This window comes from Cherax quadricarinatus, chromosome 23, assembly GCF_038502225.1.
Source record: "Cherax quadricarinatus isolate ZL_2023a chromosome 23, ASM3850222v1, whole genome shotgun sequence".
In the NCBI taxonomy this organism is placed as follows: Eukaryota; Metazoa; Arthropoda; class Malacostraca; order Decapoda; family Parastacidae; genus Cherax; species Cherax quadricarinatus.
The window spans coordinates 17,210,197-17,235,622 of record NC_091314.1 but is presented as its reverse complement, the minus strand read 5'-3'; the positions used below and the strand labels follow the sequence as shown (position 1 = coordinate 17,235,622).

Sequence of the window (25,426 nt, the reverse complement as noted above, 5' to 3'; positions counted from 1 at the left end):
ACACCAGAGGTAGAAGGTTGAGGATCGTCAGGATTTTCTGCACTATTATCGATATCCTGGTCATTCTTTTTGGTCACTAACTGATCAAAGCCGTAGAATTAGTCTTCATTTCCACTTCCATCAGTGTCAGAACTATCAGATAGGAAGAGGAGAGTCCCAATTTTCCGGGGAGTGAGAGCTGACTTGCGACGAGGCATGGTGAACAAGGGTAACTGAGGCGGCGTTCCCACAATGCTATGCGGGCGCCTAGATTTTTTGTTTATGGCGCACACCCACCACGCAGACCCGTTCTCTCGCATGTAGGCCTATGAGCGCGTTCGTGCTAAATTTGATGGCGCTAGAATTTTGGCGTAGATCTACGGTTTGGACACTCAACATGAAGCCGTAGATCTACGGGACGGACCCTGAAAGGGTTAAAGCAGAAGTTTGTGGTTATAGGAGGGTGGGGGCAGGAGGAAAGAGGAGTGATTGGTGAAATGAAGAAGTAAAGGGTGTGATAAAAGAGAAAAAGGTAGCTTATGAGAGGTTTTTAAAAAGCGGAAGTGTTACAAGAAGAGCAGAGTATATGGATAGTAAAAGAAAGGTGAAGAGAGTGGTGAGAGAGTGCAAAAGGAGAGCAGATGATAGAGTGGGAGAGGCACTTTCAAGAAATTTTAATGAAAATAAGAAAAATTTTTGGAGCGAGTTAAACAAGTTAAGAAAGCCTAGGGAAAGTATGGATTTGTCAGTTAAAAACAGAGTAGGGGAGTTAGTAGATGGGGAGAGGGAGGTATTAGGTAGATGGCGAGAATATTTTTAGGAACTTTTAAATGTTGAGGAAGAAAGGGAGGTGGTAATTTCATGCACTGGCCAGGGAGGTATACCATCTTTTGGGAGTGAAGAAGAGCAGAATGTAAATGTGGGGGAGGTATGTGAGGCATTACGTAGAATGAAAGGGGGTAAAGCAGCTGGAACTGATGGGATCATGACAGAAATGTTAAAAGAAGGTGGGGATATAGTGTTGGAGTGGTTGGTACTTTTGTTTAATAAATGTATGAAAGAGGGGAAGGTACCTAGGGATTGGCAGAGAGCATGTATAGTCCCTTTATATAAAGGGAAAGGGGACAAAAGAGATTGTAAAAATTATAGAGGAATAAGTTTACTGAGTATACCAGGAAAAGTGTACAGTAAGGTTATAATTGAAAGAATTAGAGGTAAGACAGAATGTAGGATTGCGGATGAGCAAGGAGGTTTCAGAGTGGGTAGGGGATGTGTAGATCAAGTGTTTACATTGAAGCATATATGTGAACAGTATTTAGATAAAGGTAGGGAAGTTTTTATTGCATTTATGGATTTAGAAAAGGCATACGATAGAGTGGATAGAGGAGCAATGTGGCAGATGTTGCAAGTACAGTGGTCCCTCGCTTTTCGTAGTTCTCGGCAATCGTAAATTTCGCAATCATAGGGATATTTTCGTATAAACATGGACTCGCTTTTCATAGGTTGACTCGCGAATAGTAGTTCATCCGGGACGCGTATGCACGGTGTGAGCCGGGGAGGCCTCCCTACCCAGCCAGTCTGGCATTATTTACCAGTGAGTGAAGGTCCCCTCAAGTGCTCCTACGAAATATTTTATAATCCACTCATTTTAGTGCTTGTAAGTACTAAATAAGCTACCATGGCTCCAAAGAAAGCTCATAGTGCCAAGCCTGTGGTAAAGAAGGTGAGAAATATGTACAGTGACAAAGCCTTGGGCCATTTTAGGGAAGTGTTAGAGAGACGCCAGAAACAGAGCTCTCTCCACAGTTACTTTACGAGACAGGACTAGAGTGACTCTCAAGGTGGTCCTAGTGGCATTAAGAAACAGAGAAGAGAAGCAACCCCAGAGAAGCAATTGGTACCTGAGGTGTTGCTGGAAGGGGATTCCTCTTCCAAACTGTAAACAATCCAATCTCTCTCCTCCTCCAGTCTCCCGTACACTAAGAAGAATCTCCAATAAAGGTAAGTGCTATGCTGTTAATGTTTCATTCATCATTTCCCATTGTATTGTTTATGTACTACATGTATATTTCATGTAAAAAATTTTTTTGTTTTAATACTTCTGGGTGTCAGGAACGGATTAATTGTATTTACATTATTTCCTATGGGGAAAATTGATTCGCAAATCGTAAATTTCGTTTATAGTAGCTCCTCCAGGAACGGATTAATTACGAAAAACGAGGGACCACTGTATATGGAATAGGTGGTAAGTTACTAAATGCTGTAAAGAGTTTTTATGAGGATAATGAGGCTCAGGTTAGGGTGTGTAGAAGAGAGGGAGACTACTTCCCAGTAAAAGTAGGTCTTAGACAGGGATGTGTAATGTCACCATGGTTGTTTAATATATTTATAGATGGGGTTGTAAAGGAAGTAAATGCTAGGGTGTTAGGGAGAGGGGTGGGATTAAATTATGGGAAATCATATTTCAAATGGGAATTGACACAGTTACTTTTTGCTGATGATACTGTGCTTATGGGAGATTCTAAAGAAAAATTGCAAAGGTTAGTGGATGAGTTTGGGAATGTGTGTAAAGGTAGAAAGTTGAAAGTGAACATAGAAAAGAGTAAGGTGATGAGGGTATCAAATGATTTAGATAAAGAAAAATTGGATATAAAATTGGGGAGGAGGAGTATGGAAGAAGTGAATGTTTTCGGATACTTGGGAGTTGACGTATTGGCGGATGAATTTATGGAGGATGAGGTTAATCATAGAATTGATGAGGGAAAAAAGATGAGCGGTGCGTTGAGGTATATGTGGAGTCAAAAAACATTATCTATGGAGGCAAAGAAGGGAATGTATGAAAGTATAGTAGTACCAACACACTTATATGGATGTGAAGCTTGGGTGGTAAATGCAGCAGTGAAGAGACGGTTGGAGACAGTGGAGATGTCCTGTCTAAGGGCAATGTGTGGTGTAAATATTATGCAGAAAATTCGGAGTGTGAAAATTAGGAAAAGGTGTGGAGTTAAAAGAAGTATTAGTCAGAGGGCAGAAGAGGGGTTGTTGAGGTGGTTTGGTCATTTAGAGAGAATGGATCAAAGTAGAATGACATGGAAAGCATATAAATCTATAGGGGAAGGAAGGCGGGGTAGGGGTCGTCCTCGAAAGGGTTGGAGAGAGGGGTAAAGGAGGTTTTGTGGGAGAGGGGCTTGGACTTCCAGCAAGCGTACGTGAGCGTGTTAGATAGGAGTGAATGGAGACGAATGGTATTTGGGAGCTGACGATCTGTTGGAGTGTGAGCAGGGTAATATTTAGTGAAGGGATTCAGGGAAACCGGTTATTTTCATATAGTCGGACTTGAGTCCTGGAAATGGGAAGTACAATGCCTGCACTTTAAATGAGGGGTTTGGGATATTGGCAGTTTGGAGGGATATGTTGTGTATCTTTATACGTATATGCTTCTAAACTGTTGTATTCTGACCACCTCTGCAAAAACAGTGATAATGTGTGAGTGTGGTTAAAGTGTTGAATGATGATGAAAGTATTTTCTTTTTGGGGATTTTCTTTCTTTTTTTGTGTCACCCTGCCTCAGTGGGAGACGGCTGACTTGTTAAAAAAAAAAAATTAAAACAGCCCAGAGAGTTAAAATACACATACATAACACTCGTTATTTACCTTAAAATATGTGTAGTCGTAATGTAGGAAGAGAGGCGAGTAGTATTTATTTGTAGGAAGTCAGTGTAGGTAGCTGGTAGGTGTAGCCTGCCTGGACTACACCTACCGGCTACCTACACTGTGGCCCAGAGTCATATTATTAGCTTCGACATACCTTGTTCACTGAATCTAATCATTTCTAACAACTACCTTTAGATACCATCATAAACAAAGGGAGAAGTAATGAATAATTCATGCCAAAAATTGTAAACAAAAGCGGGGTGGGGAAGTGGCTGGGCCAAACTCGGATTCATACACATATTCTCTGGTGCGTGACCAGAGAAAATGTATTGTCCCTCCACCCAGCTACCACACAGGTCCGCAAGTATTATTACAGAGCACATATAAAATATGCAATAAATGCTAGACAACAAGTTTACACTAATTAATATTAAGTTAGCAGTAGAAATAGGCATTAAAAACACAATAAAAGGTAAGATACACACAGAGTACACTTATTACTTACCTTAAATTATTAATATTAATGTGTGAGAGGTGAGTGGCAGAGTGTTTATTGAATAAAATCAGATTGGCACACCATCATTCTCTAACTTAATACAGTGGAACCTCAAAAATCGAACTTAATCCGTTCCAGGAGCTAGTTCTAAATTCGAAAAGTCTGAAACTCGAAGCAATATTTCCCATAAGAAATAATGGAAATACAATTAATCTGTTCCAGAAACCCAAAAATATTCACACAAAAAATACATTTTATAGAGATTAATTACAGTTTTACATACAACAAATACTATAGTTTTTAATTATGTATAATAACACATATAAAATAACATTTTTACTTACCTTTATTGAAGATTGGTGATGGCATCTGGAAGAGAGGGAGGAGGAGAGAGGGAATTGGGGTTAGTGTTTGGAAGGAGAATCCCCCTCCATGAGGACTTCAGGTAAAACCCTCTCTGGGGTTACTTCCCTTCTCTGTCTTTTAATGCCATTAGGACCACCTTGAGAGTCACTTGACCCCTGTCTCACAAAATAACTGTCCACAGTCCTCTGTTTCTGGTGCCTCTTTAACATTTCCCAAAATGGGACATGGTTCTGTCACTGAACTTGTTGCAAAGATGGCTTGTTTCAGCTTGCTCAGGGTGGTACTTCTGCACAAACATTTGGACATCATTCCACTTGGCACAAACCTCCTTAATCTTTGAAGGAGGCACCGCATCCACTCCCTATATTAACACCTTTCGCAACATCAGCTTCCTTGATTTGTTCTTTCTTTGACAGGATAGAACCGATGGTCGACTTGTTTTTCCCATACGTCCTGGCAAGCGCAACAAGTCTCACACCACTCATACTTCTGTATTATTTCCTTCTTCACATCTATGGTGTTTCTCACTTTTTTACCACAGGGGTACCACTAGCAAGTTTCTTTGGGCCCATGGCAGCTTATTTCACAGTCCCACAAGCACTAAACACAACGAAATAATCGTAAAATGCGTGAATGAGAGCGCAGGTTAGTGTTCACTTAAGCATAAACAAAGCTAGACTGCTCACGGCACCTGTGTGGGGACGCGGACAGAGCGGGCGGCAGACAAGTCCCGTACCCGGCGGTCCGAAAATAGGGGCGCGTTCGATAATAGGGACACAGTTTGTCCGAGAAAATGGTCCTATTTTCGAAACGTTCGATATGTGATATGTTCGATTTTTGAGGTTCCACTGTACTTAACCCTTAAACGATCCAAAGAGATTGACTTTCAAATTCGTAGTGGTACAAAAGTAGATCTACTTTTTTTTACATATTTTCAAATATAACAAAAAAAAATGTAGATAAAAGTTTTTTTTACACGTTTTCAAATGTAAAACAAAAAAGAAGATCTACATTTTTTACATACTTTCAGATGTTGAAAAAACGTATATATACGTTTGGACCATTTAAGGGTTAAAGCAAGAGGCTTATGACTCCTCTTTTTATCACAGCCAAGCTTAGACGCCATTGTCAATGAGAGTCAAGTTAACGAAAGAGTAAACAAGAGAGAGAGAACGAGATACAGAGTTCAGACAATATAAGAACACAAACTGAAAACGTATTGGGCGATCACTTGGTCAGGCGAAATAAATGCATATTAATACATGTATGTGTCTAACTTTTAGTTCATTCACGTACATTTGGAAGTTTGTAAAGCTTTTACTTCACAATATTTTTTTTTATTATAATAATTATCTCACAATACAAATACTACTATTACATTGTGTACAAGTTGTACAAGTTAGTACAGAATAAGCAAACAGTAACACTCCCAGTCTCATGCAACACACCATTTTTAGAGTGAATGAAGATGATATTATTATTATTATCATAATGAAGAAGTGCTAAACCCACAAGGGTCATGAATTGCTATATACAGTGGACCCTCGCCTAACGATGGCATTGCATAACGTTAAATCCGCCTAGCGATACATTTTAATGCAAAAATTTTGCCTCGCCTAGCACTAATAAACTCGCTCAATGCGATTTGTCCGAGACGCGTTCACGTGCGGCCTGAGCCAGCCTCACTTGTTCCGTGGGTGGCAGTGTTTACAAGCCAGCCTCCGCGGTTACATCCAAGCATACAATCGGAACATTTCATATTATCACAGCGTTTTTAGTGATTTCACCTTCAAAATAAGTGACCATGGGCCCCAAGAAAGCTTCTAGTGCCAACCCTGTGGTAAAAAGGGTGAAAAATACTATCGTACCACAGTCAGCTGCTGCTGCACCACTGTCAGCTGTTGCTGGGCCACAGCTGCTGCTGCACCACAGTCAGCTGCTGCTGCACCTCAGTCAACTGTTGCTGCACTACAGTCAGCTGCTGCTGCACCACAGCTGCTGCTGCACCACAGTCAGCTGTTGCTGTTGCTGCACCACCATCAGCTGTATTACTCGAAGATGTGGAGAGTGTGTTGTTGGTATGGCTTAACATGAAACAATTACCGAGAAACGATTAACCCCAGAGGGTTAGCCACCCAGGATAACCCAAGAAAGTCAGTGCATCATCGAGGACTGTCTAACTTATTTCCATTGGGGTCCTTAATCTTGTCCCCCAGGATGCGACCCACAACAGTTGACTAATACCCAGGTGAACAGGAAAAAATGCCTAGAACTAGTGCTCTTATTGGTGAGGTTAGTGGGGAGGATGTGGAAGAGTTGGTGGAGGAGGACAATGACGAACTAACCACTGATGAGCTGCTAGATCATCTTCAACAGCAAGAAGCCAGACCTGAGGAAACTGCTTCGGAGGAGGGGAGAGAGAAATTGAAGTTGCCTGCTTCAAAGATTAAGGAAATGTGTGCAATGTGGCTTGAAGTGCAAACCTTTTTTGATGAAAATCACCCTGACACAGCTATTGCAAGCCGTGTTGGCAACCTGTACACTGACAATGTTGTGAACCACTTTAGGAAAGTCATGAAGGAACGAGAGGTACAGGCCTCTATGAACAGATATATTGTGTGACAGAGGTCCAGTGGCTCTCAAGCTGGTCCTAGTGGCATTAAAAGAAGAAGGGAAGTAACCCCGGAAAAGGACTTGACACCTCAAGTCCTAATGGAAGGGGATTCCCCTTCTAAACACTAAGACCATCCACACTCTCCCCTCCTTCCATCCTATCAGTCATCACCAGATCTTCAATAAAGGTAAGTGTCATGTATTGTACATCTCTTCTTCAGTTTGTGTGTATTAAAATTAATATTTCATGTGGTAAAAAAATTTTTTTTCATACTTTGGGGTGTCTTGCACGGATTAATTTGATTTCCATTATTTCTTATGGGGAAAATTAATTCGCCTAACGATAATTTCGCCTAACGTTGAGCTGTCAGGAATGGATTAATATCGTTAGGTGAGGGTCCACTGTATAGAGTGAAGGCATATGAATGGAATATTTTTCTACAGTTATCCCCCAGTTTTTGACTAGAGAAAACGTAATTCTTCCGACACTACCGACACAGCCACTTTGTAAACAAAGCTCACATTTATGTAAATTTTTATTCTGTGAGTGTATGTATCATGTTTATATGCTATGTAATGTGTTTCTTATATAAGTTTGAGAAAAATATCATGGATGGATTAATGAAAATGTCGATATTAATGTAAAATGTGACATTTAATGTGCCCAAGAGGGATTATTATTACGTAGTATTGGCGTCATGAGTAGAGGGACTCTTAGCGATTTTAATATGTACATGCATACCAGCACAGTGTGTAAGTATATATTTAGGTACAGGTACACATAAGTACAGTGGACCCCCGCATAGCGACCTTAATCCGTGCAAGAGGGCTGGCTGGTATGCGAAATGTTCGGTATGCGAATGAATTTTCCCCATAAGAAATAATGGAAATCAAATTAATCCGTGCAAGACACCCAAAAGTATGAAAAAAAATTTTTACCACATGAAATATACATTTTCCTACACACAAAGAGAAGGATACATGCACAATAGTAGAGTAGTACATGCACAATATATATTGTGCATGTACTAGTCTACTAAATGAAGAATAAATGACACTTACCTTTATTGAAGATGCAGCAATGACTGATGAGACACTGTGTCCTGGGAGTGCCTTTTCCTCCTGAGTACTGTAGGTCCTGTTTGGTATTTTCTTCCAGAACAGGCCTTATCACACTGTGTATGCCACTACTATTCTTAAATCTCTCAAACCAACCTTTGCTGGCTCTAAATTCACCAATATGAGCACTAGTTCCAGGCATTTTCCCTGTTCACTTGGGTGTTAGTCGACTGGTGTGGGTTGCATCCTGGGAGACAAGATTAAGGACCCCAATGGAAATAAGTTAGACAGTCTTCGATGACACTGACTTTTTTGGGTTATCCTGGGTGGCAAATCCTCTGGGGTTAATTGTTTCTTGGTATTCTCAATAAGCCACACCAACAACGGTGGTACAGCAGCAGCAGCAGCAGCTGACGGTGGTACAGCAGCAACAGACGATGCTACAGCAGCAGCAGACGATGCTACAGCAGCAACTGACGATGTTACAGCAGCAGCAGATGATGCTACAGCAGCAGCAGCAGCAGACGATGCTACAGCAGCAGCAGCAGCTGACGGTGGTACAGCAGCAACAGACGGTGCTACAGCAGCAACAGACGATGCTACAGCAGCAGCAGATGATGCTACAGCAGCAGCAGCAGCTGACGGTGGTACAGCAGCAGCAGCAGCTGACGGTGGTACAGCAGCAGCAGCAGCAGCTGACGGTGGTACAGCAGCAACAGACGATGCTACAGCAGCAACAGAAGATTCTACAGCAGCAGCAGACGATGCTACAGCAGCAACTGACGATGTTACAGCAGCAGCAGACGATGCTACAGCAGCAGCAGCAGCAGACGATGCTACAGCAGCAGCAGCAGCAGACGATGCTACAGCAGCAGCAGCAGCTGACGGTGGTACAGCAGCAACAGACGATGCTACAGCAGCAACAGACGATGCTACAGCAGCAGCAGACGATGCTACAGCAGCAACTGACGATGTTACAGCAGCAGCAGACGATGCTACAGCAGCAGCAGCAGCAGACGATGCTACAGCAGCAGCAGCAGCTGACGGTGGTACAGCAGCAACAGACGATGCTACAGCAGCAACAGACGATGCTACAGCAGCAGCAGACGATGCTACAGCAGCAGCAGACGATGCTACAGCAGCAGCAGACGATGCTACAGCAGCAGCAGACGGTACTACAGCAGCAGCAGCAGCAGCAGCAGCTGACGGTGGTACAGCAGCAGCAGCTGACAGTGCAGCAGCAGCTGACAGTGCAGCAGCAGCTGTACCACCAATAGTAGCGATGGTTGATTGGGGTTTATTATACAACCTGGCCAGCTCGGAGACACGCACTCCACTTTCATACTTATCAATGATCTTTTTCTTCATCTCCATAGTAATTCTCACCCTTATTGCTGTAGGGTTGGCACTAGAAGCTTTCTTGGGGCCCATGGTCACTTATTTTCCAGAAAAAAATCACCAAAAACACTGCAATAATACGAAATGTTCCGATTGGATGCTTGGATGTTACCGCAGAGGCTGGCTGGTAAACAATGCCACCGGCGGAACATGTGAGCGTGGCTCAGGCCGCACATTGGACGCGTCTCGGACGAAGGGCGGTGAGCGGGTTTTTGGGCGGTATGCGAGGCAAAATTTTTGCGATCAAAGCGTCCGGTATGCGATGCGTCCGGTATGCGGGGGTCCACTGTATAATTATCAGAGTACATATAAAATACGCAATAACTTTAAAACACTTGAAATTTTGGAAAGTTTCCAGACATAATAGATGCGCTCATGGAGAATGTAAACAAACCAGGTGGGGCATGCTGTATTTGAAAGACCACTTGCTGTATAGCAAATTTTGGTCATAATTTGACATCGCCGTATTAGCGGAACACTGTAAGGTGAAATGCCGTAAAGCGGGGCCCTACTGTACAACATAAACAGATCACCTATCACAAAGCTCACAGAGGGAAAATTCTTAGGAATCCACCTTGATTATAGACTCAAATTTCAAAGACATGTACAACAAATTTACAAGAAAATCTCCAAGACCGTAGGCATACTATCAAAGATACAGTTCTATGTGTTCCACAGTCAGCCCTCCTGGCCCAATATCACTCACTTATTTACCCCTATCTCACCTATGGAATTTGTGCTTGGGGCTCAACAACAATAAATCATCTCAGACCATTAATTACCCAACAAAAGGCTGCAGTCAGAATGATAACAAATTCCCACTCCAGGCAGCATACTCCACCAATATTCAAAATTCTAAATTTACTCACCGTGCAAAACATCCATACTTATTATTGTACCTACTACATACATAGAACACTAAGCTCGGATATAAACCCTCCCCTCAAACGTCTCCTTACCAACCTCAACAGAACACATGACCATAACTCAAGGCACAGATCACCCTTTGATGTTCCTCATGTCCATCTCACACTATGTAAAAACTCAATTCACATAAAAGGCCCAAAAATCTGGAATTCATTACCTGTCTGTTTATTAATTCAAGACTCTTCTTAAAAACCACTTACTCAACCACAACTAAATAAATACTGAATAACTGAATCTCATAAATGTATAACCTGTGACCCTATCAAACTGTTTTTTTTTTATTACATTACCTAATAGAATACTCCATTCTCTTGAATGCACAGTAACTCATCTGATGACCATATGACCTGTTTCTGCACTACAAATCATTGATTTTACTCGATCTGATTCGATTATATTATACATTGTTATGCTACAGATTTGTACAACTTTAATGCTTCTTATTTGAAATACTCATTTGTACTTCAAGTTGTAATTTGTTTACTGTAATTTTTACCACTAAATATATCATTGCTTAGTTAATCTTAAGTTAATTTTAAGCCTGCCCATAATGCTCTGCATACAAGGGGCTTTTGGCATGTACACCCAATCACTATATTTCTTTGTACAACTATGTAGCATGTCCAAATAAAAAAATAAATAAATGAATAAATATTTCCCTACAATATACTGGGGCACAAAACATTCGCAATTTTTCAACATTCATGAGGCTCTTGATCCCCTAATCCTCGCAAATGTTGAGGGAGACCTATAATTTTTATTCACACAAAAAATAAAAGATTTACTGTTATGCAGACTACTGCATTACTGTAATAACTGTATAACTGTCAATTCATTCATGACTGCATATTGGAATGGACATTTGTTTATTCTTGAACATGGCCAAAGAATCAAACATTTCTGTTACTTTGAACTCAATTTCAAGGTACTTTTTGTCATGAAACCAATCAAAATCATATCTGTTTCTGTAATATATCTTCCATTTTATCATATGAGACCAAAAAAATGAGAATACAAGCATAAAAACCATACAAAAATACCGCTAAGGGGCAGCTAATGGCTGAGAAGTGAACTTCGTTATTTATGGTCCGATTTCTTTAATTTTTGGTGTATGTTAAGAAGCATCTTTCCATCATACATTGCCCAAGTTTCAGTAAGATAGTCCAACAAACAACTGAGATCCAATTCCCTAGATCATGAGCAAGAGCCCCTCACCAGCGTCAAGGAACCTCCCTTGAGGCCCGCTTGCATCTGGAAATTTCACTCACGTCTGGAAGCAAAAAATTGGCCTAGTGACTGCTCATATCTAGAAAAACCCGCATGTGGATGCACTCGTAAGTAGAGGTTCCACTGTACTTACTTTATGCATTAGTCTCATTTAGAATATTCAATCATTTTTGTTAATATGTATATTTATGACCTCTTTTCAGTATCATAAAGAAGTTACACGATTAGTCACTGGTCAGCACCGTGCTCGTGTTGCCCCATTGTTGGTCAATCTGGCTCGTATGTGGATGATGTTTGTCCAGTTTCACTATTCACTTGGAAAAGGCAGTAGACCACGATGGGCAAATCCTGGTCTAGAATTCATTGTGTTTGTTTGTGATCCATATAATACAAGGCATTTAGAGGAAGATGACTTTCAGGTTAGTATCTGTTTGGTTGTTCTGTCTTTTGTGATGTTATTTGATTTATCATACCTATCTTGCACTTGCTTGCTTTTAAATGTAGCAACTTCATATTTACTGTATTCTTTTTCACAATAGATATAGCTTTCCAATGGAGAGAAATGGTATAAAATACCAACACAGTGGATAAAGTCACAGAGGCAGTATAAACTGATCCTTTATTGACAACTATATGCCCACACAGTGGGCTTTTAGTCAAGTCAAAAATAGAGCTACCTGGTGAGAGAAGAGGTATATATACAGTATATAGTGAATGTATTGATGTGAAGAAACAAGTGAGGTATGTTGAAGCAGACTTGTTGGGTAGAATAATGACATATGGTATTAATACCGTGCAGTGACTGTGATCAAATATACTTGGGAAAAACGTCAAGAGACCTCCACACATGCATTTCTGAACACAAATATGCCAGCAGAATAGACCACTTGAACAATGCCTGTGTTTCCCACAGAAACTCCCACAGCCACCTGATCACTTACAGTGGCATTCATATGATTGTTAAGAAGAAAGATATTTCAAAATGCAGGATTCTGGAATCATCACTAATCAGCATATCAAACAACTTCAGTCAAGACAACTTTTTCTACAGTGTAGCTGAACCTCTTGCAAGGAAACTTCTTGATCGTTATCCCACATTGTAACAGGTCAATACTACACTCACTATGTATATGCACGTCCTCTCTTTCCAGGTTGATTGTTTGTGACTTGATACAGCATACTATGTAAATATTGTCAATAGAGGATTGCATTATACTGCCTTTGTGTCTTTGTCCATATAGCTCTTCTTAAGACTTATGTCATCCTTAACAGCTGCATAATATTTGGGCTTGCATTCTAAGATGTCTGTTTTTATAACTTGTTTACAAATGTTTTAAATGATATTTTCAAGTTAAAACAAAAAATACTTTGACTATGTTGAATAGTGGTTATACTCTCTGAAAGTTGATTTTCTTTGTGGAGATAACCATTTTAAAAGAATTATGGAAAGGTAACTTATTACTTGCAATTAATTACTTTAAAATAATTTGAATTTTTGTTATGATTTGCCATTCCTAACTGCCATATTAGCAATTTAATTTTTGTGTTATTCTAAGGTTCATGTAATGATAGAAAATGGTCACAAGAGCTTGTCTTCAGAGGTTACAAAGGTAGATGATGAACCTGTGGTCAGATGCTGCTGTATTATATAGTAAACTCTCTTATACAGTGACACTACATAGTGTGATTTTATGTAAATGCATTTGGAAAAAGGTGTATCAAAAATTGCTTAGCAGGTGGAAAGCCTTGGGAGTACACTGTAAGCATGGAAGTATCAGGTTATGTGCAAAATCTGAGTACTGTGTGCCAGGAAACTTTTTTCCTCCTCCAGCTTAAGTTTTTTTGTAAGAATTGAGTGTTTGGAGAAGCACAGCTTTCACCCTTCCTCACTGCCAATTACACTGCCTACATTCACTTTCTGGGAGAAATGCATGTCTTATTCATTCTGTTTATCACACAGTTTAGAATATTTTATCTTGTTTTCCTCAGTAATGAGTCAGGTTCAGGAAATATTTGCTCTGGTAAGAACTGTAAAAGTGAGGGATTTGAAGATATATAGGAAAAAGATGTAAATGAACTGTTAGAAGAAGATGACAAAGAATTAGCTGTATAGGAAATGCTGGAGAAGCTCATTTCCCAGTAAGGAGAGATGCAGATAAAAGAGATTGAGATAGAAGGGCCTGTGGACAAGTAGCTCACACTGCAACAGTTATATAAGCAATTTCAGGTTATTGGTAAAGTTCCTGACTTTTTCACTGAAGAGGACATAAAAACATAAGAAAGGAGGAACACTGCAGCATCCCTGTTGGCCCATACTAGCCAGGTCCTTTACAATCCATCCCACTAACAAAGCATTTGCCCAACCCAATTTTCAATGCCACCCAAGAAATAAGCTCTGATAACTATCCACTCTCATATGCAAGTCCCACTCAAATCCAACCCCTCTCACTCATGTATTTTTCCAACCTAAATTTGAAACTACCCAAGGTTTTAGCCTCAATAACCCAACTAGGTAGACTGTTCCACTCATCAACTACCCTATTTCCAAACCAATACTTTCCTATATTCTTTCTACAACCTAACATGTCTAGAAGCATTGCTCTGATATGTGATCTGGAGCAGGTGGTGATGCCTTTTTATCAGCTGCAGGCTTAAACAGAGCAGAGATACACAACAAAATACTGGTTTAGAAAGACACGTAAGCAAACACTATGACATATTTATTAGAAAATGTTTCGGTCCTGGGACCTTGATCACTTCTAACATACAGAGATAGAAAGATATTATATATATATGTATATAGGCGGAGAGCGAGGTGTGAGTGATGCATGGTGACCTGAAGAATGTCATGTTGGGATGAGGACGGGTAGACGATGAAATCATGTGACTCCTATGTTGTTGGGTTGGTGGTGCTTAAGTATCATGTATGCCAATGTTTTTGAAATTTTGTAGTTTCCAGCATTACGTTCTATAGTGTTGGTGACGGCGATTAGTGAGGCTTCTAGGCACCGTCGGCATCTGAGGTCTGGTTCGGTGAGAACGAGTTGTGCCTCATTCCAGTTCATCAAATGCCCTGTGGAGTCTCTGTGGAGGACACAGGCGTACCTTACATCGTCTCTGTTAGAGGCATTTCGATGCTCATTCAGGCGGACTGCAAGATCTCTGTCTGTCTCGCCTACATGTTTGCTTACGTGTCTTTCTAAACCAACTTGTCGGTATTTATTACCAAGGTTTATACCATCTTGTCTGATACTGCAACACAACAAAATACTACCATCAGCTACTGACAGCTCTGCATCCACACAGCATAAGAACCACAGCCATCCACCTCAGCCTATTAGGGCAATATCCACCCTCTCCACTTACTTCTAAGTCAACAAACAATGACAACTAAAACATATGGTAAAATACACTAATAATTTGTACCTAGTGGAATATTTAAAAAAATAAAAAAGTTGCTTGGCAAATTTAGAGGTTCTTATTTTTCCATATTATCACTTTACATACTGCTAATTCCAAAAAGTGCTGATTTTCAGGAATATATTCCCTTGTGTTATGAGTAGAGGCTACTTCACCTTGGTATCCAAATGGAAGTTTTTTTTTTTTTTGGGGGGGGGGGGAATTAGCTCAAACAACAAATTAACATAATGTTGGGAGATGCATTAATTAATTTACTTTTCTAGCAACTTGTAAAGGAAATTGATGCATGCCGTGAGTACATCATTGGTACACCTCCAGATGTTAAACAGCCTGGTGCTCCATTAACTCCAGTTCTACCCAGACACTTCAGGTAACATGCATTTTAAAAGAATGTTTGTGGCTGATATTCTGGAATAGCATATATATTAATATAGTTTTTGCGGTCAGAGGAAAGAGTTAATTTTGATGTAATTTGATGTGTTTTTTCAGGTTGCAGTGCACTCAGACTAACACTTAAAAGTGCAATATGTATGCTACTGATCTTTTTAAAATATTATTTTACTTTATATATTTAAATATTTATATCATTTTATGTATATTACTTACCATAATTTGACTGTATGTATTATCACTAGTAAATCATAGAAATTCAGATTTTTTCTTACTGTTGTACAGGTTGAAATTATCACTCTAGTTGGTTAATTATGTAGCATATGGTAATTAGCATCTTCTTTTATCTCAAATGCTTATAAAATGCTTTATATATATATATATATATATATATATATATATATATATATATATATATATATATATATATATATATATATATATATATATATATATATATATGTTTTATTATTTCTTTATTCCCTGTTTTTAGTTATTAAAGAACAAACTTGAGTTTTAACAGAATTTGTGACCCTTTCAACAGATCATCATCATCATCCACTTCAATCCACTTGCCACCAGAGAGATCATTTTCCACACAGTCATCCATGAGTGATTATTCTCCTGTAATAAATCCAACGGAGAGTCCATTTTTAAGGTGCGCTAAGGAAAGCTCAGTTGAGATATTGGTGATTTTACCTTCATTTTTCTTCTTAAATATTTAAGCTATGAGGATATACTCATTATAAAAGTTACAGAACTGCATTAGATGGAATTGAAATGTTTTGTTAAACTGTTAAGCAGGCTTATACAAGGACTCTCTGGTGATGACTTAGGGAAAAAAATGTTTTAGGATGTTTAAACTTTGGAAAGGAATTAATATTTGTGTGTACATGTAGTGGAGGGGAAGAGGGGTAGGGGTCATTCTAGGAAAGGATGGAGGGAGGGGGTCAAAGAGGTTGTGTGTGCAAGGGGCCTGGATATTCATTGGGCATGTGTGAGTGTGTTAGGTAGGAGTGAATGGAGATGAATGATTTTTGGGACCTGACGAGCTGTTGGAGTGTGAGCAGGATAATACTTTGTGCAGGGATTCAAGAAAATTGGTTAGCCGGACTTGAGTCCTGGAGGCGAGACGTACAATGCCTGCACTGCAATGCCAAAAAAGAAAATGCTTTCATTATCATTCAACACTTTCACCTCACTCACACATAATCACTGTTTTTGCAGAGGTGCTCAGAACACAACAGCTTAGAAGCATATACCTATAAAGATACACAACATATCCCTCCAAACTGCTAATATCCCAAACCCCTCCTTTAGAGTACAGGCATTGTACTTCCCATTTCCAGGACTCGAGTCCGGCTATATAATTTTTATATTTTTATTTTTTTTTCAACAAGTCGGCCGTCTCCCAATGAAATTTACTTCAAATTGTGTATTATTAGGAAAAAGCTTCATTAAACAACGAATGCACAGTATACAGCACGCTGAATAATAATGCAATTATTATTGTGTGAATGATAGTGAATTTGGAGAATGATGGTGAAAGTGTTTCTTTTATGGATCACCCTGCCTCGGTGGGAGATGGCCAGCGTGTTGAAAAAAAAATTAAAATAAATATCTAGGAGCAATACTAATAAGTGGACAGTGTAAGACTATCATCTTTTGAGATAGTGTGTGGTAAGGGGAAGTGAAAGATCACATCAGTGGATGAAAATGCTACCACAGGTAAATGTAACTGCAGTAAGTGAACCTTTTTTTCTTTCTTTCTTTCTTTTTTTTTTTCCTGCACTTTTCAAAGGATTTTTTGTGGATGTGTGTTATACACATGGGTAATTAATTCTCTTTTTGTACAAATGGGCCAAGAAATGTATACTGCATTTTTGCCCAAAATACTGTCTTGTTTCATTTTTTCTTAGTACTGTTTATATCTTGTATGCATGTGTGGTGGGATTATATGTTTGGTACAAATTGGTTGTGAGTTTTTCGTGCAAAAAATTTATTATATATTTTTATATATCATATGAATTGATTTCTGCATATGGTCATTTGGGGCATGCATGGGGGGAATTATTTTGTTTTTTACAGATTTTTTTAAAGGAATGTGAAATTCTTGTTTATGTACAGTGGAACCTCGAGTTTCAAACTTAATCCATTCCAGGAGCTAGTTCTAAAGTTGAAATGTTTGATAGTCAAAGCAATATTTCCCATAAGAAATAATGGAAATACAATTAATCCATTCCAGAAACCCAAAAATATTCACAAAAAAATACATTTTATAGAGATTACATTATAGTTTTACATACAACAAACATAGTACAATTAGTAATTTTATTTTATTTTATTATCACACCGGCTGATTCCCACCAAGGCAGGGTGGCCCGAAAAAGAAAAACTTTCACCATCATTCACTCCATCACTGTCTTGCCAGAAGGGTGCTTTACACTACAGTTTTTAAACTGCAACATTAACACCCCTCCTTCAGAGTGCAGGCACTGTACTTCCCATCTCCAGGACTCAAGTCCGGCCTGCCGGTTTCCCTGAATCCCTTCATAAATGTTACTTTGCTCACACTCCAACAGCACGTCAAGTATTAAAAACCATTTGTCTCCATTCACTCCTATCAAACACGCTCACGCATGCCTGCTGGAAGTCCAAGCCCCTCGCACACAAAACCTCCTTTACCCCCTCCCTCCAACCCTTCCTAGGCCGACCCCTACCCCGCCTTCCTTCCACTACAGACTGATACACTCTTGAAGTCATTCTGTTTCGCTCCATTCTCTCTACATGTCCGAACCACCTCAACAACCCTTCCTCAGCCCTCTGGACAACAGTTTTGGTAATCCCGCACCTCCTCCTAACTTCCAAACTACGAATTCTCTGCATTATATTCACACCACACATTGCCCTCAGACATGACATCTCCACTGCCTCCAGCCTTCTCCTTGCTGCAACATTCATCACCCACGCTTCACACCCATATAAGAGCGTTGGTAAAACTATACTCTCATACATTCCCCTCTTTGCCTCCAAGGACAAAGTTCTTTGTCTCCACAGACTCCTAAGTGCACCACTCACTCTTTTTCCCTCATCAATTCTATGATTCACCTCATCTTTCATAGGCCCATCCGCTGACACGTCCACTCCCAAATATCTGAATACGTTCACCTCCTCCATACTCTCTCCCTCCAATCTGATATTCAATCTTTCATCACCTAATCTTTTTGTTATCCTCATAACCTTACTCTTTCCTGTATTCACCTTTAATTTTCTTCTTTTGCACACCCTACCAAATTCATCCACCAATCTCTGCAACTTCTCTTCAGAATCTCCCAAGAGCACAGTGTCATCAGCAAAGAGCAGCTGTGACAACTCCCACTTTGTGTGTGATTCTTTATCTTTTAACTCCACGCCTCTTGCCAAGACCCTCGCATTTACTTCTCTTACAACCCCATCTATAAATATATTAAACAACCACGGTGACATCACACATCCTTGTCTAAGGCCTACTTTTACTGGGAAAAAATTTCCCTCTTTCCTACATACTCTAACTTGAGCCTCACTATCCTCGTAAAAACTCTTCACTGCTTTCAGTAACCTACCTCCTACACCATACACTTGCAACATCTGCCACATTGCCCCCCTATCCACCCTGTCATACGCCTTTTCCAAATCCATAAATCTTTATTGAAAGTTGGTGATGGCATCTGGAAGATAGGGAGGAGGAGAGAGGGAGTTGGGGTTAGTGTTTGGAAGGGGAATTCCCTTCCATAAAGACTTTAGGTAACAAGTCTTTTTCTGGGGTTGCTTCCCTTCTTTGTCTTTTAATGCCACTAGGACGAGCTTGAGAGTCACTGGACCCTAGTCTCGCAAAGTAACTGTCCACAGTCCTCTGTTTCTGGTGCCTCTTTAAGATTTCCCTAAAATGGGACATGGTTCTGTCAAAGATGGCTTGTTTTATGTTTGCACATCATTCCACTTGGCACAGATCTTCTTAATCTTTCAAGAAGGCACCTCATCCACTCCTTCCTCCTCCTCCTCCTCTGAAGCAAGTTCCTGAGCTGTGGTCTGAAACTGTTACAGATGAAGCTCTTCCAGCTCTTCAGTGATTAGCTCTTCCCTGTGGTCCTCCACCAACTCTTCCACATCCTCGCCACTCACCTCCAACCCCATGGACATTCCCAATACCACAATACCTTCCACAACAGGCAGAGGGTCGGCAGAGTCAGGGTCAGCCTCAAACCCTTCAAAATCCCTCTGGACGACACATTGTGGCCACAGTTGTCTCAAGGCAGAGTTCAAAGTCCTGGAAGTCACTCCCTCCCAAGCCTTACCTATAAGGCTTATGCAGGTGTACATACTGAAGTGATTCCTCCAGAACTCTCTTAGGGTCAACTTAGTGTCTGAGGTTACTTCAAAGCACTTTTCAAACTGCTTTTGTGTAGAGTTTTTTGAAGTCAGAAATGACCTGCTGGTCCATGGGCTGGAGGAGAGGAGTGGTGTTAGGAGGCAAGAACTTCACTGTGATGAAACTAGTTCCTAGACAGTAGGTCTACCAAGTTTGGAGGATGTGCAGGAGCATTGTCCAGTAACAGGAGGCACTGGAGTGGCAAATTACTTCTAGGTATTTTTTCACACTGGGACCAAACACTTCATGGACCCCACCCACTCTTCGAAAATTTGCCTCGTGACCCATGCCTTATTAGTTGCTTTCCACAAGACACACAACTTGTTCTTAATGACATTGTTTTTCTTAAACACACTGGGATTTTCTGAGTGATACACCAGTAAAGGCTTCACTTTAAAATCCCCACTAATGTTAGTACAGAACAGAAGAGTTATTCTGTCTTTCATAGGCTTGTGTCTTGGGAGTGCCTTTTCTTCCTAGGTAATGTAGGTCCTCTTTGGCATTTTCTTCCAAAACATGCCTGTTTTGTCTGAATTGAACACTTCTTGGGGTTTGCATTTTTCAGTGTCTACGTATCCCTTAAATTCATGCATAAATTTTTCAGGAGCCCTTTTGTCTTAACTGGCTGCCTCACTATGCCCTACAACATTGTGTATGCCACTACACTTCTTAAATCTGTCAAGCCAGCCTCTGCTGGCCTTAAATTCACTATCAGCACTGGTTCCAGGAGTTTTCTTCACAAGATCGGCATTGAACTGCCTTGCCTTTTCACAAATGATTGTCTCAGAAACACTATCACCGCCATAGCTTTATCCTTGATCCACACCAGCAACAACTTCTCAACATGATCGACTGTCTGTGGTTTATTTTTGGTTAGCATGTCAACACCTTTCGCAACATCAGCTTCCTTGATTTGTTCTTTCTTTGCCAGGATAGAAGTGGTGGTTGACTTGTTTTTCCCATACATTCTGGCAAGCTCAACAAGTCGCACACCACTCTTGTATTTTTGTATTATTTCCTTCTTCATGTCTGTGGTGTTTCTCACTTTCTTTACCATAGGGGTACTACTAGCAAGTTTCTTTGGGCCCATGGTAGCTTATTTCACAGTTGCACAAGCACCAGACACAATAGTGAAATGTTTGAATGAGCGTGCAGGTTAGTGTTCACTCAGGCATCGACAAAGCCATACTGGCTCACGATGCCTGCGCGGGGACGCAGACAGAGTGGGCAGGCAGACAGGTCCGGTACCCGGCGGTTCGAAAGATGGGGCGTGTTCGATAGTTGTGACAAAATTGGTTCGAAAAAAGCGGTTGAAACTTGAAGCGTTCAATAGTCGATACGTTCGAAACTCAGGGTTCCACTGTATGTTAGTGTTCTATGAAATTTACTAATTAAAACAGACAGAATTTTGATGTTCCAATTTTAAATTTAGATTACTGTCCCACTCACCCATTAGGTTTGATACTAGACTGATTCATGCATCTTAATGTGTACCTTCTAAATAAAAGCTTAAGGTTGTATGAATTAATACTGTGCAGTTACTCATAGGTGAGTACAGTGGACCCCCGGTTAACGATATTTTTTCATTCCAGAAGTCTGTTCAGGTGCCAGTACTGACCGAATTTGTTCCCATAAGGAATATTGTGAAGTAGATTAGTCCATTTCAGATCCCCAAACTTACACGTACAAACGCACTTACATAATTGGTCGCATTGGGAGGTGATTGTTAAGCGGGGGTCCACTGTATTTGGATGTGACTGGGCCTGTGAGTTTATAGTTGTTTTAAGTGAAGTGCTTCATCATGTTATTGGACTTTGATTCTTTTGAACTGGGTGTAGTTATTAACCCTTTCAGGGTCGACAGGCCCTGTCAGAGACTTGTTCTCAGGGTCGGCCAAATTTCAAAAAAAAAAAAGAATATTTTTTCTTATGAAACAATAGTTTTTTTTTTTTTTTTATTATCACACTGGCCGATTCCCACCAAGGCAGGGTGGCCCGAAAAAGAAAAACTTTCACCATCATTCACTCCATCACTGTCTTGCCAGAAGGGTGCTTTACACTACAGTTTTTAAACTGCAACATTATCTAAATCATTTGATACTCTCATCACCTTACTCTTTTCTATGTTCACTTTCAGCTTTCTACCTTTACACACACTCCCAAACTCGTCCACTAACCTTTGCAATTTTCCTTTAGAATCTCCCATAAGCACAGTATCATCAGCAAAAAGTAACTGTGTCATTTCCCATTTTGTATTTGATTCTCCATAATTTAATCCCACCCCTCTCCCGAACACCCTAGCATTAACTTCTTTTACAACCCCATCTATGAATATATTAAACAACCATGGTGACATTACACATCCCTGTCTAAGACCTACTTTTACTGAGAAGTAGTCTCCCTCTCTTCTACACACCCTAACCTGAGCCTCACTATCCTCATAAAAACTCTACAGCATTTAGTAACTTACCACCTATTCCATATACTTGCAACATCTGCCACATTGCTCCCCTATCCACTCTATCATATGCCTTTTCTAAATCCATAAGTGCAGTTAAAACTTCCCTACTTTTGTCTAAATACTGCTCACATATATGCTTCAATGTAAACACTTGATCTACACATCTACCCACTCTGAAACCTCCTTGCTCATCCACAGTCCTACATTCTGTCTTGCCTCTAATTCTTTCAATAATAACCCTACCATACACTTTCCCTGTTATACTCAGTAAACTTATTCCTCTATAATTTTTACAATCTCTTTTGTCCCCCTTTCCTTTATATAAAGGGACTACATGCTCTCTGCCAGTCCCTAGGTACCTTCCCCTCTTTCATACATTTATTAAACAAAAATACCAACCACTCCAACACTTTATCCTCCCCTGCTTTTAACATTTCTGTCATGATCCCGTCAGTTCCAGCTGCTTTACCTCCTTTCATTCTACATAATGCCTCATGCACCTCCCCCACACTCACATCCTGCTCTTCTTCACTCCTAAAAGATGGTATACCTCCCTGGCCAGTGCATGAAATTACCGCCTCCCTTTCTTCATCGACATTTAAAAGTTCCTCAAAATATTCTCGCTATCTACCCAATACTTCCATCTCCCCATCTACTAACTCCCCTACCCTGTTTTTAACTGACAAATCCATTCGTTCCCTAGGCTTTCTTAACTTGTTTAACTCCAAATTTTTTTTTTTTTTCATTAAAATTTCTTGACAGTGCCTCTCCCACTCTATCATCTGTTCTCCTTTTGCACTCTCTTCACCTTTCATTTACTGTCCATGTACTCTACTCTTCTTATCACACTTCTGCTTTGTAAAAACCTCTCATAAGCTACCTTTTTCTCTTTTATCACACTCTTTACTTCATCATTCCACCAATCACTCCTCTTTCCTCCTTCACCCACCCTTCTATAGCCACAAACTTCTGCCCCACATTCTGATACTGCATTTTTAAAACTATTCCAACCATCTTCAACCCTCCCCCCCCCCCACTACTCATACCTGCACCAGCCCACCTTTCTGCCAATAGTGGCTTATATCTCACCCAAACTCCCTCCTCCCTTAGTTTATACACTTTGACCTCCCTCTTACTTGTTGTTGACATTTTCCTCTTGTCCCATCTACCTCTTACTCTAACTGTAGCTTGAACTAAATAATGATCCAATATATCAGTTGCCCCTCTATAAACGTGTACATCCTGGAGCCTACCCATGAACCTTTTATCCACCAATACATATTCTAACAAACTACAGTGGACCCTCAACCAACAGCATTAATCCGTTCCAGAGGGCTTGCCGTTGGTCGAAATTACCGTTGGTCGAGTTAATTTTCCCCATAAGAAATAATGGAAATAGCATTAATCCGTTCCTGACACCCCAAAGTCTGAAAAAATAATTTTTTTTACATGAAATATACATTTCCTTATATGGAAAGGAATGAGACATGCAAAATAAACAATAATTAAATGCCACTTACCTTTATTGTGGAGTTGTTGTTGAGTGATATGCCCGTAGCAGGGTAAATTCAGAATTGTCTTTTGCTTAGAAGGAGAATCCCCTTCCAGAAGGACTTCAGATACCAAGTCCTTTGGTGGGACCCACTGGACCCCTGTTGCACAAAATAGCTGTCCAGAGAGCTCTGTTTCTCACGTGCCCTTAGGATTTCCTTAAAATGGGACACAAGAGTGTCATTGTACATGTTGCCAATGCGGCTTGCAACTTCAGTGACAGGATGAAATTCTTCGATAAATGCTTGCACCTTTGTAAACATTGAACACATTTCCCTAATCCTTGATGAAGTCATCTTCCTCCATCTCTCTCTATCCTGCTCTGAAGAACATTCCTGAGATGTGATCTGTTGCTGTTGCTCCTGAAGCTTTTGCAGGTCTGCAGTGTTTAGTTCTTCCTCATTGTTCTGCACCAACTCTCCACATCCTCGCCACAAACCTCCAACCCCAAGGACTTCCCCAATGACACAATAGGTTCCACTACTGGCATAGCCTCCTGAGGGTTAGCCCCAAACCCTTCAACATCTCTCTATTCCACACATTCTGGCCCCAGTTTCCTCCAAGCAGAGTTCAAAGTCCTCTCAGTTACTTCCTCTCAGCCTTACCTATAAGATTTACACAACTGAGGGTATTGAAGTGATCTTTCCAAAACTCTCTTAGGGTCAATTGAGTGTCTGAGGTCACTTCAAAGCACTTTTGAAACATAGCTTTTGTGTACAGTTTCTTGAAGTTGGAAATGACCTGCTGGTCCATGGGCTGGAGGAGTGGAGTTGTATTAGGAGGCAAAAACTTAACCTTAACGAAACCAAACTCTCCTGCAATTTCCTCTTGCAAGTCATGAGGATGAACAGGAGCGTTGTCCATTACCAGGAGGCACTTGAGTGGCAATTTCTTTTCCTGGAGGTATTTTGTCACAGTAGGGCCAAACACACCATAGAACCAGTCCAAGAAAAGTACCCTAGTGACCCATGCCTTTCTGTTTGATCTCCACAGCACACACAAATTACCCTCGACGATATTGTTTCAGAGTGATACACCAATAAAGGCTTCACTTTGCAGTCACCACTAGCATTACTACACAATATTAATGTCACCCTGTCTTTCATAGGCTTATGTCCTGGAAGTGCCTTTTCCTCCTGAGTAATGTAGGTCCTGTTTGGCATTTTCTTCCAAAACAGGCCTGTTTCATCACAATTAAACACTTGTTCAGGTTTTAGGTTTTTCAGTCTATGTATTCCTTTACCCTTTGAGGGTCCGTGCCGTAGATCTACGGCTTTACATTGAGGGTCCAAACCGTAGATCTACGTCATGAGCTCAGCTCACTCTGATAAGCTGCGAGCGGTAAATTTTGGCCTAGATATGAGAGAATACATCTATGTGGTATGTGTGCACCACATAAAAAAAATCCGGCAGCACATAGTGCATAATGAGAGAAAAAACTGAGACCGTAATTTTCGATTAAAACAGCGATGCAGTGT

General features: G+C 40.4%; 1 protein-coding gene across 1 annotated transcript in view; it reads left to right on the top strand.

Annotated features, from left to right (window-relative positions):
- The window catches only part of LOC128685570 (mitogen-activated protein kinase kinase kinase 4-like), a 272,746-nt gene that overhangs the window by 225,524 nt on the left and 21,796 nt on the right, over positions 1-25,426 (top strand). The window contains exons 18-20 of the mRNA XM_070087989.1: positions 11,923-12,138; positions 15,403-15,509; positions 16,074-16,187. Coding sequence (XP_069944090.1) covers positions 11,923-12,138; positions 15,403-15,509; positions 16,074-16,187 — 437 coding nt within the window. The remainder of the gene's footprint in view (positions 1-11,922; positions 12,139-15,402; positions 15,510-16,073; positions 16,188-25,426) is intronic.